At 42.8% G+C, this 20,787-nt stretch overlaps 1 protein-coding gene across 1 annotated transcript in view; it reads right to left on the bottom strand.

Annotated features, from left to right (window-relative positions):
• The window catches only part of LOC115130438 (cadherin-18-like), a 231,320-nt gene that overhangs the window by 91,313 nt on the left and 119,220 nt on the right, over positions 1-20,787 (bottom strand). The window contains exon 3 of the mRNA XM_065019556.1: positions 19,178-19,472. Within this exon, the coding sequence (XP_064875628.1) occupies positions 19,178-19,472 (295 nt within the window). The remainder of the gene's footprint in view (positions 1-19,177; positions 19,473-20,787) is intronic.

Genomic DNA, 20,787 nt, shown 5'->3' with positions numbered 1-20,787 from the left:
ACACAGCCAATCAACCAGGACATGTACTCTACTGAATGGTTATTGTTATTGTTCAATGTATGGTTATTTTTACCCTTGGTTATTGTTGTTACTGTTGTCCCATTGACAATTTTGATTCTCATTTTTTTCATATTGTAATATCTAAAATAAGCTTTAGCAAAAATATGGTCATTGTTACTTCATGCCAATAAAGCAAATTGAATTTAATTGCATTGAAACACAATGAGAGAGAGAGGGAAATAAAGTGAGAGAGAGAATGAGAGAAACACAACGAGACAGAGAGAAACACGATGAGAGAGAGAGAGAAAGACAGTGAGAGAGAGAGAGAGAGAAACACAGCGAGAGAGAGAGAGAGAAACACAGCGAGAGAGAGAGGAACTGAGCGAGGGAGCACGAGAGAGAGAGAAGCACAGTGATAGAGAGAGAGATAAACACACAGAGAGAGAGAGAAACACAGCAAGAGAGAGAAACACAGCCAATCAACCAGCACATGTACTCTACTGAATGGTTATAGTTATTGTTCAATGTATGGTTTTTTACCCTTGGTTATTGTTGTTACTGTTGTCCCGTTGACAATTTTGATTCTCATTTTTTTCATATTGTAATATCTAAAATAAGCTTTAGCAAAAATATGGTCATTGTTACTTCATGCCAATAAAGCAAATTGAATTTAATTGAATTGAAACACAATGAGAGAGAGAGGGAAACAAAGCGAGAGAGAGAATGAGAGAAACACAGCGAGACAGAGAGAAACACGATGAGAGAGAGAGAGAAAGACAGTGAGAGAGAGAGAGAAACACAGCGAGAGAGAGAGAAACACAGCGAGAGAGAGAGTAACAAAGCGAGAGAGAGAGAAAAAATGTGAGACAGAAATACAGCGATAGAGAGAGAGAAACAGCGAGCGAGAGAGAAACAAAGCAAGGAAGAGAGAGGAACAGCAAGAGAAAGAGAGAGAGACAGAGAGAGAAACACAATGAGCGAGAGAAAGAAACCCAGCGAGAGAGAGAGAGAGACACATAGTGAGAGAGAGAAACACACAGAGAAAGAGAGAGAAACAAAGTGAGAGAAATATAGAGAGAGAAACATAGCGAGAAAGATAAACACGAGAAACACAGCGAGACAGAGAGAAAGGAACCCAGCGAGAGAGAGAGAAACATAGTGTGAGAGAGAAACACATAGAGAAAGAGAGAGAAACAAAGTGAGAGAAAGAGAGAGAGAGAAACACAGCGAGAGAGAGAAACACAGCCAGGGATAGAGAAGCGAGAGAGAGAGAGAGAGAGAGAGAGAGAAACCCTGCGAGAGAGAGAACCAGTGAGAGAGAAACAGGGAGAGAGGGAGAGAATCAGTGAGAGAGAAACTGTGAGAGAGCGAGAGAGAGAAACAGCGAGAGAGAGAGAGAAACACAGCGAGACAGGGAGAAAGAAACCCAGCGAGAGAATGAGAATCACAGAGAGAGAGAGAAACAAGAGAGATAGAGAAACACAGCAAGAGAAACACAGCGAGAGAGAGAGAAACTGAGCGAGGGAGCACGAGAGAGAGAGAAACACAGTGCTAGAGAGAGATATAAACACACAGAGAGAGAGAAACACAGCAAGAGAGAGCAAGAGAGAAACATAGCGAGAAAGATAAAGAAACACAGCGAGAGAGAGAGAAACACAGCAAGAAAGATAAAGAAACACAGCGAGAGAGAGAAACATAGCCAGAGATAGAGAAACACAGCAAGAGAGAGAGAAACACAGTGAGAGGGAGAAACACAGCGAGAGAGAGAGACAGACAGCAAGAGAGAGAGAAACACGCCTATAGAGAGATAAACAAATTGATAGAGAAAGAGAAACACAGTGAGAGAGAGAGAGAAACAAAGAAGGAGGGAGAAAAACAGAAAGAGAAATAGAGAGAGAGAAACAGGGAGAGAGAGAGAAACACAGAGAGACAGGGAGAGAAACACAACGAGAGAGAGAGAAACACAGCGAGAGAGAGAAACACAGCAAGAGAGAGAAACACAGCGAGAGAGAAACAAGTGAAAGAGAGCAACACAGAGAGAGAGAGAGAAACAGCGGGAGAGAGAGAAACATGGCGAGAGAGAGAAACAGCGAGAGAGAGAGAGAGAGAGAGAGAGAGAGAGAGAGAAACACAGTGAGAAAGAGAGAGAAACACAGAGAGAGACAGAGAGAGAGACACACAGCGAGAGAGAGAAACACAGTGAGAGAGGGAGAGAAACATTGAGAAAGAGAATGAGAGAAACACAGCGAGACAGAGAGAGAGAAACACAGCGAGAGAGAAACATGCGAGAGAGAGAGAGAGAGAGAGAGAGAGAGAGAGAGGGAAACACAGCGAGAAAGAGTGAGAAACAGAGAAAGAGAGAGAAAAACAGCAAGAGAAAGAGAGAGAGAGAGAAACAGAGAGAGAGACAGAGAGAGAAGCACGAGAGCTTATCAAGATACTTATCAAGAGAGAGAGATGCTCTAGTCATGCTCAACATGAGCTCCTGATATATTTCATATTTCTTTGTTTTTAGAATAAGATAAATACTGTAATCAAAAAAGAATTCCAGACAAGAGGTGATGAACAACAACTCTATTCATTCAGAATAGAAAAAAGTAACTTTCCGCCTCAAGTTAAGAAGTTTTGACCCTAGCCTGCTACAACAAAGACCTAGCCAGCAGACTAACAAGCTAGCCAGAAGAAACGAGCTAGAACAAACCTAGCAAGGGGGGTTAATAACAACTACATCAAACAAACAAACTGAGTGAGTAAACCAAAAAGGAGCACGGACTAACTTTAAACATATCTTCTGTTTTTTTTTTGTGTGAGGATTTGTCACTCTTTTTGCTGGTTTTTGAACTAAATTAGGGCTAGCTAGCAACAGCAGCAGATGAACAAATCGGTTGTCATGGCAACGAGGCAGCAGAAAAGCGCCGCAGCAGTAGTAGCAGAGCCCACAGGCACCATGTCCTCACTCACCCTCAGCGCAGAATCCATTCTCTACCCTAAAGAGGCCAAAAATGACACAACGAGGAAAGCTTTTAAACAGAAACTACCAAAGGGGAGGCCAGAAACACTTTTTGCAGACCACTACAAAAGCGGTGACGTGAGTAATCTCATCTTCCTCACTGACCAGCCAAATGCATGGTGCTCAGCAGTCTGCTCTCACTACCCATCCATAAAGAAAGAGGGGATATCTAATGGGTGGAAGCTGAAAGTCAAAGAGACAGATGACCCTGACAGCACCATGATAACAATCAACCTCTACAAGACTGGGACTGTCATTGTGCAAGGTAACATTAGGCTGTTTGAAACAGACTTTCAAACCATTAAGGAGAGAGCAGAGAGAGAGAAGGACACCACCAGTGACATGCCCTCCCACAAACTCCACCAGCACCACAACTATCCCCTCCCAAAAGGCACATCCAGCACCTCTCTTCCCACCATAGTGGAGGACACGCCCCAGGAGGAGAGCGACCCCCTCAGTGCAAAACAGGCTCAGGCCCTCCTCACCACCATGGCTGCCATGAGGGATGAATTCACCAAACTGGAGGGGGAGGTGGTCCTGCTGAGGGAGAGCGTGAGCAAACAGCAACCAGACAACCACACCTTAGAGGAGCTCCTAACCAAGGTGAGGACAGAGCAGGACAGCAGCCTTGTAACACAGCTGAAAGAGGTTCAGCAAGAGAGAGACGGACTCAAGAGAGAGCTGGCTGATCTAACAAAGGAGATGAGAGAGCTCCAAAAAGACAGGCAGAACAGTAAAAACGATTTGACCACACTAAAAGAGGAGCTGCAGGAGAGAAACAGAACAGAGGACAGGGAGCCCCGATCAACCAGCAAGGCCTCCCCAGCCCTGCCTGCTGCACCCCTCCTCCCCAAACCACAGAACAGCCTCCCACTGACAGCGGCACCGGCACAGACCAGCCACACCCCAGCTCCAACACCAACCAGCCCCCCCTCTGCCCCCTCCAGTCCAGACGAAACACTGGCTGACATCGTCCTGTTGATGGACTCAAATGGGAAGTTTGATCAGGAGAAGAAACTTTTCCCTAGACACAAAACGAGAAAGGTGTGGTGCCCAACAACGCAGAGTGCCATGGAGCTGCTTGATAAGGCCAATCTCGGGTCGCCAAGCCACATAATCATACATACCGGAAGCAACGACCTGCGTGCTCAGCAGGAGAGGGTGGCGACTTCACTACGGGGAATGATTGAGAAGGCCTCAACAATCTTCTCCAACTCAGGAATTGTGGTGTCAACTTTTCTACAGAGGAAGGACTTCCACCCAGCCACAATCCAAAGAATAAACGCCAGCCTCTCCCGGGACTGTGCCCTGCGACCCAATATACACCTGACCCACCATCCCACCCTCGATCTGGACTGTCTCTATGACCATGTTCACCTGTACAGGGAGACAGTCCCCATCCTTGCCAAGACTCTCAAGGACATTGCTTTAAACCGCAGTCCGACCTCTCCACCCAGGAACAGCGGAGCAATCTCCACCCCACCAAGATCACCGAACAACACCCAGCACCCTGCAACTCCCAGCCATGACCACAGCAAAATCAACCTCAATGCCCACCACAGCCAGCGCAGCACAGACTACCCCAGCCCAGCTTCAGAGCCACCCAGACGAGGCCTCCCACCCCCCTGCCTCCCACCGCAGACCCACACTTGGAGGAGCCACAGCCCAGCAGGCAGCGCTACGGACAGGCTGTGAGAGGAGCAACTGGCCCAGTCCCCACCAACCAAAACAGGCCTATAGATGGAGTGCAAACTGTACAGACATCTACCAAAAAGCAATTTGTAGCCAAAAAATACAATCTCTCCCGGACAACTTTTTAGCCTTAACATTCTCATACAGCAATGAAGGTGTGAAGTTGGCTGTTTGGAACATAAACTTTATATTTGACAAATTAGCCTCCTAATTTAAAGAAGCATAAGAGCAAACCAGAAATGACAGATAATGAAAAATGGTTTGATAATGATTGCAAAAATCGAAGAAAGTCATTGAGAATTATATCTAATCAAAAACACAGAGGTCCAGAAAACAAAAATGTACGCCTTCAATATGGGGAAACACTGAAGCAATACAAACACACCCTAAGAACAAAAAATGAACAGCACATTAGAAATCAGCTGGATGAAATTGAGGAATCCATAGAATCAAACCACCCCTGGGAGAATTTGAATAAATTAAACAAACCTCATCATGAGGAATGGGCTATCCAAAATGGGGATATGTGGAGAAATCCCTTTGCAAACCTCTACAGCAATATATCAAAGAGCCCAGAACAAAAATATATACAAGAAAAATTACAAATCCTTGAATCAGCAGTCAAAGGCTATCAGAATCCTGTGGATACCCCAATTACAGAAGAAGAATTATTGGAAAAATTATGCACTCTCCAACCCAAAAAGGCCTGTGGTGCTAATGGTATTTTAAATGAAATGATCAACCATACAGTCCACAAATTCAGATTGGCTATACTCAAACTCTTCCACATTATCCTCACTGCAGGTATTTTCCCCGATATTTGGAACCAGGGATTGATCACACCAATCTATAAAAATGGAGACAAATTTGACCCAAATAGTTACAGAGGAAGTTGCGTTAACAGCAACTTGGGGAAAATTCTCTGCAGTATTATAAATAGCAGACTACATAATTTCCTTGCCGAACACAACGTCCTGAGCAGAAGCCAGATTGGATTTCTAAAAAATTATCGTACAACAGACCACATTTACACCCTCCACACTCTAATTGATAAACAAGTAAACCAAAACAAAGGCAAAATCTACTCGTGTTTTGTAGATTTCAAGAAAGCATTTGATTCAATTTGGCAAGAAGGTCTTTTTATAAACTAATAGAAAGTGGTATTGGAGGGAAAACATATGATTTTATTAAATCAATGTACAGTAAAAACAAATGTGTGGTTAAAATTGGGACCAAGCAAACAGACTTCTTCTCTCAGGGACAGGGAGTGAAACAGGGCTGCCCAATAAGTCCAACACTATTTAACATCTACATTTTATTTTATTTATTTTTATTTTACCTTTATTTAACTAGGCAAGTCAGTTAACTTCTTCGATATAGGGGGCGCTCTTTTCATTTTTGGATAAAAAAAAGTTCCCGTTTTAACCTCTTGCTTCTACTCGGGACGCTTGCGTCCCAACTAGAGCTCTGGAAATGCAAATGCGCTACGCTAAATGCTAATAGTATTAGTTAAAACTCAAACGTTCATTAAAATACACATGCAGGGTATCGAATTAAAGCTACACTCGTTGTGAATCCAGGCAACAAGTCAGATTTTCGGCGAAAGCATGAGAAGCTATTATCTGATAGCATGAAACAATACACTACAACACAAAAGATCCGCAGGGGACGTAAACAAAATAATTAGCATTTTGGCGTTACACAAACCACACAATAAAATAGAAAACATTCATTACCTTTCACCATCTTCTTTGTTGGCACTCCTAGATGTCCCATAAACACTATTGGGTCTTTATTTCGATTAAATTGGTCCATATAAAGCCTAGATATCGTTATATGTAGACTGTGTGATAAACGAAAAAAACATTGTTTCAAAACGTAACGTCATTTTTTAAAATTCAAAAAGTCGACGATAAACTTTCACAAAACACTTCGAAATACTTTTGTAATGCAACTTTAGGTATTAGTAAACGTTAATAAGCGATAAAATTCATCAGGAGGCGATGTAAAGATCATTAGCTGTCCGTCTGGAAAAATGTCCGGCTAGAAACTCAACGAAAATATCCGGTCCTAGACCTGAAGAAATACGGTGCCTTGCATGTGTTTGACCAAGAAAAAACTCGAAGGGAAATGACAAGACTCTAGACACCGTGTGGAAGCTGTAGGTACTGGAACCTCAGTCAATTAATTGTGGTTCACCTTTATCAATGGGTTCAAGTAGCGCATGGATATATTTTCCCATTTTCAGTGATCAGTTTTTCCTGTGCTTTTCGATGTAAATGCCGTTCTGGTAAAGCCACAGCAGTGATTTAACCAGTTTTATAAACGTCTGAGTGTTTTCTATCCACACAGACTAAGCAAATGCATATACTATATTCCTGGCATGAGTAGCAGGGCGCTGAAATGTTGCGCGATTTTTAACAGAATGTTCAAAAAAGTAGAGGGTAGAAGGAAGAGGTTAAACAAGATATTTTGTCACGACAAGATGCTCGATTATGCATATAATTGACAGCTTTGGAAAGAAAATACTCTGACGTTTCCAAATCTGCAAAGATATTATCTGTGAGTGCCACAGAACTGATGCTACAGGCGAAACCAAGATGAAATTTCAAACAGGAAATGCCCCAGATTTTGAATGCACTTTGTTCCAATGTCTCCTTATATGGCTGTGAATGCGCAAGGAATGAGCCTACACTTTCTGTCGTTTCCCCAAGGTGTCTGCAGCATTGTGACGTATTTGTAGGCATATCATTGGAAGATTGACCATAAGAGACTACATTTACCAGGTGCCCCGCTTGGTGTCCTCCGTTGCAATTATTGCGCAATCTCCAGCTGCGTATTTTACCATTTGGTTCAGAGGAGAAACCAAACTGCCACGAATTACTTATCATCGAATAGAGATGTGAAAAACACCTTGAGGATTGCTTCTAAACAACGTTTGCCATGTTTCTGTCAATATTATGGAGTTAATTTGGAAAAAAGTTTGGCGTTGTAATGACTGGATTTTCTGTTTTTTTTCTTAGCCAAACGTGATGAACAAAACGGAGCGATTTCTCCTACACAAATAATATTTTGGGAAAAACTGAACATTTGCTATCTAACTGAGAGTCTCCTCATTGAAAACATCCGAAGTTCTTCAAAGGTAAATGATTTTATTTGAATGCTTTTCTTGTTTTTGTGAAAATGTTGCCTGCTGAATGCTAGGCTTAATGCTATGCTAGCTATCAATACTCTTACACAAATGCTTGTGTAGCTATGGTTGAAAAGCATATTTTGAAAATCTTGCGTTATGGTAATGAGCTTGAGGCTATAATTACGCTCCCGGATACGGGATTGCTCGACGCAACAGGTTAAGAACAAATTCTTACTTTCAATGACAGCCTAGAACAGTGGGTTAACTGCCTGTTCAGGGGCAGAATGACAGATTTGTACCTTGTCAGCTTGGGGGTTTGAACTTGCAACCTTCCAGCTTCTAGTCCAACACTCTAACCACTAGGTTACCCTGCCACCCCCAAAGAATTGGCAGCACCTGGTATCACCCTACACAACACTGAAATCAAGTGTCTGCTGTACGCAGATGACCTGGTGCTGCTGTCTCCCACTAAAGAGGGGTTACAGCAGCACCTAGATCATCTTCACAGGTTCTGTCAGACCTGGGCTCTGACGGTTAACCTAAAAATATATATATATATAATGATATTTCAAAAAAGGTCCGGAAATAAGGATGACAAATATAAATTCTATTTGGACACAGTTCTATTAGAACACACCAAAAACTACACATATCTAGGACTAAATATCAGCAACACAGGTAGCTTTCACATGGCTGTGGTTCTAATAAAGGTTCTAATAGAGACAAAGCAAGAAGAGCATTCTATGCCATTAAAAGGAACATCAAAAATCAAAATTCCAATTAGAATCTGTATCAAAAATGTTCAATCAGTATTAGAACCAATTGCTCATATGGCAGTGAAGTATGGGGTCCAATCTCTAATAATGAATTTACCAAATGGGACAAACATCCAATCAAAAAACTGCATGCAGAGTTTTGCAAGACTGTATTGCAAGTGCAAAGACAGACTCCAAATAACGCATGTAGAGCAGAATTGGGCCAATACCCCTCTTCAATCGAATAGAAAAAAGAGCCATCAAATTTTACAACCACCTAAAAACAAGTGACCCCAAAACATTCCATCACACAGCTCTACAATGCCAAGAGATGAAAAAAGAGAAGAGTTCCCTCAGCCAGCTGATTCTGAGGCTCAGTTCACCAACTCAAACCAACCCCATAGAGCCTCAGGGCAGCACTCAGAAAATCTGGCCCAACCAAATCATCACAAAACCTAAAGAAAAATATATCACCTATTGGAAAGACACCACAAAAAATCAAAGTCAACTTCAATGCTATTTAGCTCTAAACAGACAGTACATGGTGGCAGACTATCTGACCACTGTTTGGCTCTGCCCGGGGGTGTCCTCGGATGGTGCCACAGTGTCTCCTGACCCCTCCTGTATCAGCCTCCAGTATTTATGCTGCAGTAGTTTATGTGTCGGGGAGCTAGGGTCAGTTTGTTATATCTGGAGTACTTCTCATGTCCTATTCGGTGTCCTGTGTGAATGTAAGTGTGCTCTCTCTAATTCTCTCTTTCTCTCTTTCTTTCTCTCTCTCGGAGGACCTGAGCCCTAGGACCATGCCTCAGGACTACTTGACATGATGACTCCTTGCTGTCTCTCTGAAAGAGAGAAAAACACAGTGAGAGAGAGAAACACAGCGAGAGAGTACGACAGAGAGAGAAACACAGTGAGAGAGTGAAAGAAACACAGTGAGAGAATGAATGAGAGAAACACAGCGAGACAGAGAGAGAGAAACACAGCAAGAGAGAGAGAAAGACAACGAGAGAGAGAAACACAGGGAGAGGGAGAAAAACACAGCGATAGAGAGAGAGAAACAAAGTGAGAGAGAGAAACGCATAGAAAAAGAGAGAGAGAAACATAGCAAGAGAGAGAGAAACCCAGAGAGAGACAGAAACACATCGAGAGAGAAACACATAGAGAGAGAAACACAGTAAGAGAGAGAAAAACAGCGAGAGAGAGAAACCCAGGGCGAGAGAGAAACTCAGCGAGAGAGAGAGAGAGAGTAACACAGCGAGAGAAAGAAACATGTGAGAGAGAGAAACACATTGAGAGATAGAGAGACAGAAGCACAGCGAGAGAGAGAGAGAGAGAGAAACACAGGGAGAGCTAGAGAGAAACAGAGCGAGTGACAGGAACAGAGAGAGAGAGAGAGATTTCCTGCATTTCCTGACAAAATGTAAAAAATACAAAACAATTAGAGAGTGTCATATTCCCAAATATGAAACACTTATTCAAGGTTTCAAAGACCTCTCTGATGAGGATAGGCTACCCGTCCTGTTCGGGGAGGACGCAGAGAGCTGTGGGTTGGCAGCGCACTACATTGCTGCCTGCCATAAGACGTGGGACAGTGTCTGACAGACCAATCAACCTGCACATGTCCTTTACTGTATACTTATTGTTATTGTTGAATGTATGGTTATTTTGACACTTGGTTTTGTTGTTGCTGTTGTCCCGTTGACAATTTGATTCTCATCATTGTTTATTTTCATATGGTAAATATCCCAAATAAGCTTTGGCAATATGTACAATATTACGTCATGCTTATAAAGCGAATTGAATTGAGAGAGAGAGAGAGAGAGAGAGAGAGAGAGAGAGAGAGAGAGAGAGAGTGTAACACAGTGTGAGAGAGAGAGAGAAACACAGCGAGAATGAGAAAGAGAGAGGAACACAGCGAGAGAGAGAGAAAGCGAGAAACACAGCGAGAGAGAAACACATAGAGAGAGAAACACAGTAAGAGAGAGAAAAACAGCGAGAGAGAGAAACCCAGGGCGAGAGAGAAACTCAGCAAGAGAGAGAGAGAGAGAGTAACACAGCGAGAGAAAGAAACATGTGAGAGAGAGAAACACATTGAGAGATAGAGAGACAGAAGCACAGCGAGAGAGAGAGAGAGAGAGAAACACAGGGAGAGCTAGAGAGAAACAGAGCGAGTGACAGGAACAGAGAGAGAGAGAGAGATTTCCTGCATTTCCTGACAAAATGTAAAAAATACAAAACAATTAGAGAGTGTCATATTCCCAAATATGAAACCCTTATTCAAGGTTTCAAAGACCTCTCTGATGAGGATAGGCTACCCGTCCTGTTCGGGGAGGACGCAGAGAGCTGTGGGTTGGCAGCGCACTACATTGCTGCCTGCCATAAGACGTGGGACAACCTGCACATGTCCTTTACTGTATACTTATTGTTATTGTTGAATGTATGGTTATTTTGACACTTGGTTTTGTTGTTACTGTTGTCCCGTTGACAATTTGATTCTCATCATTGTTTATTTTCATATTGTAAATATCCCAAATAAGCTTTGGCAATATGTACAATATTACGTCATGCTTATAAAGCGAATTGAATTGAGAGAGAGAGAGAGAGAGAGAGAGAGAGAGAGAGAGAGAGTGTAACACAGTGTGAGAGAGAGAGAGAAACACAGCGAGAATGAGAAAGAGAGAGGAACACAGCGAGAGAGAGAGAGAGAAACACAGCGAGAGAGAGAGCAAGAGAAACATAACGAGATAGAGAATGAGAGAAACACAGCGAGACAGAGAGAGCAAAACACAGCGAGAGAGCACGAGAGAGAGAGAAACGCAGAGAGAGAGTGAGAGAAACACAGCGAGAGAATGAATGAGAGATACAGCAAGACAGAGATAGCAAAACACAGCGAGAGTGAGAGAAAGACAGCAAGAGAGAGAGATAAACATAGTGAGAGAGAGAACACAGTGAGAGGGAGAGAAACACAGCTGGAGAGAGAGAAACAAAGCAAGAGAGAGAGAAACACAGCGAGAGAGAGAAACCCAACGGGAGAGAGAAACACAGCTAGAGAGAGAAACACAGCAAGAGAGTGAGTAAGAGAGAGAGAGAGAGAGAGATAGAGAGAGAGAGAGGAGGGAGAGAGAGAAACACAGTGAGAGAGAGAGAGAGAAACACAGCGAGAAAGAGAGAAACTCAGTGAGAGAGAGAGAGAGAGTAACACAGCAAGAGAGAGAGAGAAACACAGCGAGGCAGAGGGAGGAATACAGTGAAAGAGATATAAACAGTGAGAGAGAGAGAGAAACACAGCGAGAGAGAGAGAAACACCGCAAGATAGAGAGTGAGAAACAAGCAAGAGAGGGAGAGAAACAGCGAGAAATAGATTGAGAGAATCACAGCGAGACATAGAGAGAGATACACAGAGAGAGAGCACAAAGGAGAGAGAAACACAGCGAGAGAGTGAGGGAAACACAGTGAGAGAATGAATGAGAGATACAGCGAGACAGAGAGAGATAGAGAGAGAGAGAGAGAGAGAGAGAGAGGGAGAAACACAGTGAGAGAGAGAGAAACAAGCAAGAGAGGGAGAGAAACTCAGCGAGAGAGAAACAAAGCTAAAGAGACAAACAGAGAGAAACAGAGTGAGAGAGAGAAACATGGCGAAAGAGATAAACACAGCGAGAGAGAGAGAGAAACACAGCGAGAGAGAGAGAGGTACACAGCGAGAGAGGGAAACATGCGAGACAGAGAGAGAGAAACACAGCGAGGGATAGGGAGAAACAGCGAGAGAGACATCAACACAGTGAGAGAGACAGAAACACAGTGAGAGAGACAGAAACACAGTGAGAGAGAGACAGAGAAAGAGCGAGAGAAACACAGTGAGGGAGAGAGAAGGAAAAAGCGAGAGAGTGAGAGAGAAACACAACAAGAGAGGAAGAGATACACAGCGATAGAGTGAGAGAAACCCAGCGAGAGAGTGTGTGTGAGAGAGAAACACAGTGAGAGATAGAGAAACACAGCAAGATAAAGAAACATGCGAGAGACAGAGAATCAGCGAGGGAGAGAGAAACACAGTGAGGGAGAGAGAGACAGAGAGTAACACAGCGAGAGAGAAAGAGAGAGAGAGAAAAACTCAGTGAGAGAGAGAGAAACACAGAGAGAGAAACAGCAAGTGAAAGAGAGAAACACATCAAGACAGATAGAGAAACACAGCAAGAGAGAGAGAGAGAGAAACTCAGTGAGAGAGAGAAAGAGAAAGAGAGAGAGAGAAGCACAGCGAGAGAGAGAGAGAAACACAGCAAGAGAGAGAGAGATAAAGAGAGAGAGTAACACAGCGGGAGAAAGAAACAGCGAGAGAGAGAAAGGGAGAGAGAGAGAAGCACAGCGAGAGAGAGAGAGAAACACAGCGAGAGAGAGAGAAACACAGCGAGAGAGAGTGAAACCCAGCGAGAGAGAGAAACACAGCGAGAGAGTGAGAGTAACACAGCAAGAGAGAGAGAGAGAGAGAGAGTAAAACAGCAAGATAAAGAAACATGCGAGAGACAGAGAATCAGCGAGGGAGAGAGAGACAGGGAGTAACACAGCGAGAGAGAAAGAGAGAGAGTGAGAAACTCAGTGAGAGAGAGAGAAACACAGAGAGAGAAACAGCGGGAGAAAGAAACAGCGAGAGAGAGAAAGGGAGAGAGAGAGAAGCACAGCGAGAGAGAGAGAGAGAGAAGCACAGCGAGAGAGAGAGAGAAACACAGCGAGAGAGAGAGAAACACAGCAAGAGAGAGTGAAACACAGCGAGAGAGAGAAACACAGCGAGAGAGAGAGAGTAACACAGCAAGAGAGAGAGAGAGAGAGAGTAAAACAGCAAGATAAAGAAACATGCGAGAGACAGAGAATCAGCGAGGGAGAGAGAGACAGGGAGTAACACAGCGAGAGAGAAAGAGAGAGAGTGAGAAACTCAGTGAGAGAGAGAGAAACACAGAGAGAGAAACAGCAAGTGAGAGAGAGAAACACAGCAAGACAGAGAGAGAAACACAGCGAGAGAGAGAGAGAGAGAAACTCAGTGAGAGAGAGAGTAACACAGCAAGAGAGAGAGAGAGAGAGAGAGTAAAACAGCAAGATAAAGAAACATGCGAGAGACAGAGAATCAGCGAGGGAGAGAGAGACAGGGAGTAACACAGCGAGAGAGAAAGAGAGAGAGTGAGAAACTCAGTGAGAGAGAGAAACACAGAGAGAGAAACAGCGGGAGAAAGAAACAGCGAGAGAGAGAAAGGGAGAGAGAGAGAAGCACAGCGAGAGAGAGAGAGAAACACAGCGAGAGAGAGAGAGAAACACAGCGAGAGAGAGTGAAACACAGCGAGAGAGAGAAACACAGCGAGAGAGAGAGAGTAACACAGCGAGAGAGAAAGAGAGAGAGTGGGAAACTCAGTGAGAGAGAGAGAAACACAGAGAGAGAAACAGCGGGAGAAAGAAACAGCGAGAGAGAGAAAGGGAGAGAGAGAGAAGCACAGCGAGAGAGAGAGAGAAACACAGCGAGAGAGAGAGAAACACAGCGAGAGAGAGTGAAACACAGCGAGAGAGAGAAACACAGTGAGAGAGAGAGAGAGTAACACAGCGAGAGAGAGAAAAACACAGCGAGTGAGAGAAACACAGTGAGAGAGAGAGAGAGAGAAACACAGCAAGAGAGAGAAGATAAAGAGAGAAAGTAACACTGCGGGAGAAAGAAACAGCGAGAGAGAGAAACACAGTGAGAGAGAATGAGAGTTACACAGCGAGAGAGAGTGAAACACAGCGAGAGAGAGAAACACAGCGAGAGAGAGAAACACAGCGAGAGAGTGAGAGAGAGTAACACAGCGAAAGAGATAAAAACACAGAGAGAGAGAGAGAGATAAAGAGAGAGAGTAACACAGCGAGAGAAAGAAACAGCGAGAGAGAGAAAGGGAGAGAGAGAAGCACAGCGAGAGAGAGAGAGAAACACAGCGAGAGAGAGTGAAACACAGCGAGAGAGAGAAACACAGTGAGAGAGAGAGAAAAACACAGCGAGTGAGAGAAACACAGTGAGAGAGAGAGAGAGAGAGAGAGTAACACTGCGGGAGAAAGAAACAGCGAGAGAGAGAAACACAGTGAGAGAGAATGAGAGTTACACAGCGAGAGAGAGATAGAGCAACTCTGTGAGAGAGAGAGAAACACAGCAAGAGAGACAATGAGAGAAATACAGCGAGAGAGAGAAACACACACAGAGAGAGAGAGAGAGAGAGAGAGAGAGAGAGAGAGAGAGACAGAGAGAAACACAGCAAGAGAGAGAGAGATAAAGAGAGAGAGTAACACTGCGGGAGAAAGAAACAGCGAGAGAGAGAAACACAGTGAGAGAGAATGAGAGTTACACAGCGAGAGAGAGATAGAGCAACACAGCAAGAGAGATAAACAGAGAGAGAGAGAAACACAGCAAGAGAGATAAACAGAGAGAGAGAGAGAGAGAGAGTAATACAGTGAGAGAGAGAAACACAGCAAGAGAGACAATGATAGAAATACAGCGAGAGAGAGAAACACACAGAGAGAGAGAGAGAGAGAGAGAGAGAGAGAGAGACAGGGAGAGAAACACAGCGAGAGAGTGAGAGAGAGAAACAGAGCGAGAGAGAGTGAGCAAAAATGAGAGAAATGCATACCTCCTGATGTCAATTTAAAATGTTCAAGCAGGAGTGTATGTCAGAGACCATTCTCGAGTAGAAAAGTAGAAAATGTATTCCCCTTTCATGTGATTCTTAAAAATGTGATTTCTGCAGTTCAATTCTGGGAAGTGAAATGGTAACATTAGAATACCCTGGCACGTGCCCAGCTAATCAATTTAGGAAAAAGGAACATCACGGGCAATTAGCCGCCATACTCCAAGACCCATCCTGGGCTGGAGAGCATTGGTATTGACAAACGCAGGAGGATTAGTGCTGTGGAGTGTGAGGACTGTTGATTGTTACAGCCGATTTGACACCAGCAGGCCGAAGACGAATGGCTTTAAAATGGATACAAGCAAAAGGAGGGGGCAGAAGGGAGAGAAATAGGGTTATTATTTTCCCTTTTTCAATCCATGATTCTTCCCCTCAGGCTATCAATGTTGATTGAATATACATGTTGTAGGGTCTTGCTATGTGTCTGGCTGGCATTGTTGAAGTTTTTCCAGGAAACAACAAACTTTTGAGACCAGTGGATTTTTCTCAACAGAGTCAAATAATAAAAGGTCTAAGCAACTCAATACAGTTGAAGTCAGAAGATGACATATACTTATGTTGGAGTCATTAAAACTTGTTTTCCAACCACTCTACAAATTTCTTGCAAACAAACTATAGTTTTGGCAAGTTGGATAGGACATCTACTTTGTGCATGACACAAGTCATTTTTCCAACAATTGTTTACAGACAGATTATTTCAATTATAATTTACTGTTTCACAATTCCGGTGGGTGAGAAGTTTACATACAATAAGTTGACTGTGCCTTTAAAAAGCTTGGAAAAGACCAGAAAATGATGTCATGGCTTTAGAAGCTTCTGATAGGCTAATTGACATCATTTGAGTCAATTCGAGGTGTGCCTGAGGATGTATTTCAAGACCTACCTTCAAACTCATTGCCTCTTTGTATTGACATCATGGAAAAATCAAAAGAAATAAGCCAAGACCTCAGAAAAAATTGTAGACCTCCACAGGTCTGGTTCATCCTTGGGAGCAATTTCCAAACACCTGAAGGTACCACGTTCATCTGTACAAACAATAGTAAACAAGTATAAACAACATGGGACCACGTAGCCATCATACCGCTCAGGAAGGAGACGCGTTCTGTCTTCTAGAGATGAACGTACTCTGGTGCGAAAAGTGCAAATCAACCTTGTGAAGATGCTGGAGGAAACAGGTAGAAAAGTATTTATATCCACAGTAAAATGCATCCTATGTTGACATAACCTGAACGGCCGCTCAGCATGGAAGAAGCCACTGCTCCAAAACCGCCATAAAAAAGACAGACTACTGTTTGCTACTGCACATGGTGACAAAGATTGTACTTTTTGGAGAAATGTCCTCTGGTCTGATGAAACAAAAATAGATCTGTTTGGCCATAATGACCATTGTTATGTTTGGAGGAGAAAGGGGGAGGATTGTATGCCTAACAACACCATCCCAACCGTGAAACACGGGGGTGGCAGCATCATGTTGTGGGTGCACTTCACAAAATAGATGGCATCATGTAGAATGGAAATTATGTGGATATATTGAAGCAACATCTCAAGGACAACAAGTCAAGGTATTGACAAAGCCCTGACCTCAATCCCATAGAACATGTATGGGCAGAACTGAAAAAGCGTGTGCGAGCAAGGAGGCCTACAAACCTGACTCAGTTACACCAGCACCGTCAGGAGGAATGGGCCAAAATTCACCCAATTTAATGTGGTAAGCTTGTGGAAGGCTACCCAAAACTTTTAAACATTAAAAGGCAATGCTACCAAATACTAATTGAATGTATGTAAACTTCTGACCCACTGGAAATGTGATGAAAGAAATAAAAGCTGAAATAAATCATTCTCTCCACTATTATTCTGACATTTCATATTCTTAAAATAAATTGGTGATCCTAAATGACCTAAAGCGGGGAGTTTTTCAGAGGATTAAATGTCAGGAATTAAATGCATTTGGCTAAGGTATATGTAAACTTCCGACTTCAACTGTACATGCAATACAGGAGCTCTCATACAATAATTTTAAGAGCCCTTGAAGTTTCAAAAAATTGAAAAATGATTGGATGACATTTTTTGGGGGCCTTACCGCTATTAGCTCATACAAGCACATTGAATAACAAATTCACTACATTACAAATATCAAAAGGAAGTTTATTCGGAATTGTCTCCTAATCTCTTAGAGATTTATTAAGATCAGGAAACGTATATATTTTTATTTTGACATGTATTTAACCCCATCTTTATGTCCGTATAACTTCCATTTATTTGTTCAACTGGTACCGGGGGACCTTCAGATGAGTCTTGTGAAGTCTGTGGGTGACTAGAGGAAAACAATGGACATGTACATGTTCGTGAGAGTCTCGCCATTGCACAGAAGGGTTAGGGTGTAGCCCAAATGGTTTGGCAGATCGGCTGTACCGAGTTCAGACAGTCTACATCGTGTTCATGAGAGTCTCATCTTCCCATAGATGAGACTTTATGCCAAACCATGCGGATGCTACAGTCAAATTATAGCTCTGTCACCTTTCACCGCAGATGGAGAAATGCGACATAGGTGGATGCTGATATCTTTAGCTTAAACTGACAGAATTTTATGGAGATGTTTTAATTATGCTAATTTACAAGAAGGCATCAAGGGGCATATTGACTGTTTATAGAAAAGGCCCTTTACCTGTCTCCTGACGTTTACTGAGGTTAATATATTTTGGACAGTCCCCAGGTCTACACTGGGTGAACTGTTCAAGTCCATTATATGTGCGCACTGAAGACAGCGGCCCTATTCGCTACACCACCCCAGACCACCACTTTGTAATTTTTCAAAACTACCTAAGAAGAAAAAAGATAACCACCAATGGGGGAATTTGGACATGTGGGCAGAGAGGAGGATAGTGGCTCAAAGAACACACAAAAATGGCATTGATAGAGCAATCATTGAAAATGATACCAACTTTCACAAATCTATTCAGGAGTCCAAAAACATGATGATAGAAGCTTGCAACCATTCTGGGCAAAACACACCACTTTTGGGGCCCAAGTCTGACATGTTTCATTTTTTTATTAGAGTCATTTGGTTTTCAGCCAGGGAAAAATTGATTGGACTGAGAAAAGCAACGCTTTTGTTCATCACAAGCTAAAAACGGAGTGGTAGAATAAAAGAGACGACCAAAGAAGCTACCACAAGATGCTGGGCATATCAGGAGCAAGTCCCCAGAGGAGGTGAGTGTAGGCTTTCTCTCCTTGATGTGGAGGCTTCCAGAGGCTTGCAGTCTCAGCGGTCAGAGAGAGAGAGATGGAGGGAGAGATGACGGGGAGCACTAGTGAGTGCTTAATAAAGACCTTCCCTCAGCCACCCAGGGGAATCATCAGAGAGAGAGAGAGAGTAATAAAATACAAACAAAAAAAGAAATAGGAAAGAGAGAAGACTCCACTGGCATGTGAAAATATAAAAATGGAAATGAAACAAGAGGAACGGGGAGGTGTAACACAGAGCATTCTGTGTTTTGTTGTTGTACATGAATACATGAGTATGTATGGGCTTTTAAGAATGGATTTTGTGTAGAAGTGAAACAGGGTCAGAGTGGATTTAATATACTGAGTCGGGTAAAATACTTTACAGTGTGTTAAACACTGGGCGAGGTCTTGTGCCAGACGTTTTGGAATCACAACCTCTTTCTTAAGATTCCGGTGATTTCTGAATAAAACATAAATAGTTTAAACAATAACAAGTTTCGAATTTTAAGTTCAATTCTTAGATATGTTACGGGTAAAGTGCATTCCTAGATAAAGGATACACACCTACAGTATAAAGCCAAAATGGCTACCAATTCTTATCTAGTAAAGAAGACTACAAATACAAGTAAACGTATTGTTAGCAGGTAACAAAATACTGGGCTGTCCTTACCCACTCCAGACATCTCAGGCACAGCAGCTACAAAAGGACCATCTGGAAATGTTGGGGCGTTATCATTGATGTCCTGGACTTTGATGATGAATTCTGACTTTGGTTCCAGGGGCTTTTCAGTGTTGCGGTCGAAGGCTTGTGCGTGGAGGACGTAGTGTGCTTTCCTCTCCCGGTCCAGGCTTTCTGTTGCATGAATATCTCCTGTCACCTCGTTGATGATGAATATACTCCCAGCACCTTCCCCGCTCAGAATGTACCTTACGGAGCCATCCCCTTTGTCTGAGTTGGAATGAAGCTGTATGAGAAACCAGAGACAAAATGTCAGATGGTTATTGCATGACCAGCATTATTGAATAAGTTACTCCCTAAAGTTATAGCAAGTTTCAAACTTAAATATTTAATAAGTGCTAAATCTCAGTCCAAAATATTAGAAAATGTGGAGATGTTCTGTAGAAAAGCATAGGAAGTGTAGCCTATTCGTTCTAAGTTGGCTGCTGGTCTTCAATGTAACATATTCCAAATGTCATATTCAAAGCTTTAGCCTGGGATTTAGAAATGTGAACCATCTAAAACAGCAGCCTTTTTTGAGATTCAAGTTTTTGGGGTTAGATAAATCTTTAATAATGATGAGTGAGAAAGTTACAGATGCACAAATATCATACCACAAAGACCTCTCACCATTGCAATAACAGGGGGGGAGTATGATATTTGTGTAAATAATTATTATAAATTAATTCAAGAGTATCCGTAATCCCGGTAGCATCCACATTAATGTAGAAGTGTTTAGAAACATATGCCATTCTTCTTTACAGTAAAAGTGACTCCAAAATGACACAACTAATATTTACCATTCATTTCTATTCGGCAGAAAATTTTCTGAAACACAACCAAAACAAAAAACAGCAAATGCATCCAAAAAATGTGTACAGTAGAGTAGAATTACAAGCTTGATATAGTCATTGTGTGCTATGGAAACGGGACATACTTAACGTTTTACTATTTTAATACACACAAGGGAATTTTCCCGATATGTTTGGTCCCCTAAAATGGGTCCCCTAAATATGTCCTAAAAGTAATTTGTAAATGGTTAAAACGGATGAAAATACACTCAAATTAAAGCTGACATTCTATAATTTAACGTTATAGTTATTGTGTAATTTCAAATCCAGAGTGCTGGAGTACAGAGCCAAAACCACAAAAAAATGTGTCACTGTCCCAATACTTTTGGAGCTCACGGCATACCACTGCTGGATTGCTTCTGAAGCTAAGCAGGGTTGGTCCTGGTCAGTTCCTGGATGGGAGACCAGATGCTGCTGGAAGTGGTGTTGGAGGGCCAGTAGGAGGCACTCTTTCCTCTGGTCTAAAAAATATCCCAATGCCCCAGGGCAGTACCCTGTGTAGGGTGCCGTCTTTCGGATGGGACGTTAAACGGGTGTCCTGACTCTCTGAGGTCATTAAAGATCCCATGGCACTTATCGTAAGAGTAGGGGTGTTAACCCCGGTGTCCTGGGTAAATTCCCAGTTTGGCCCTCAAAACCATCATGGTCACCTAATGGTCCCCAGTTTCCAATTGGCTCATTAATCCCCCTCCTCTCCCCTGTAACTATTCC

Source organism: Oncorhynchus nerka, linkage group LG6 (genome assembly GCF_034236695.1).
Source record: "Oncorhynchus nerka isolate Pitt River linkage group LG6, Oner_Uvic_2.0, whole genome shotgun sequence".
Classification (NCBI taxonomy): Eukaryota; Metazoa; Chordata; class Actinopteri; order Salmoniformes; family Salmonidae; genus Oncorhynchus; species Oncorhynchus nerka.
Note: the sequence above shows the minus strand (reverse complement) of the source record. Positions and strands in the feature narration are given on the sequence as shown.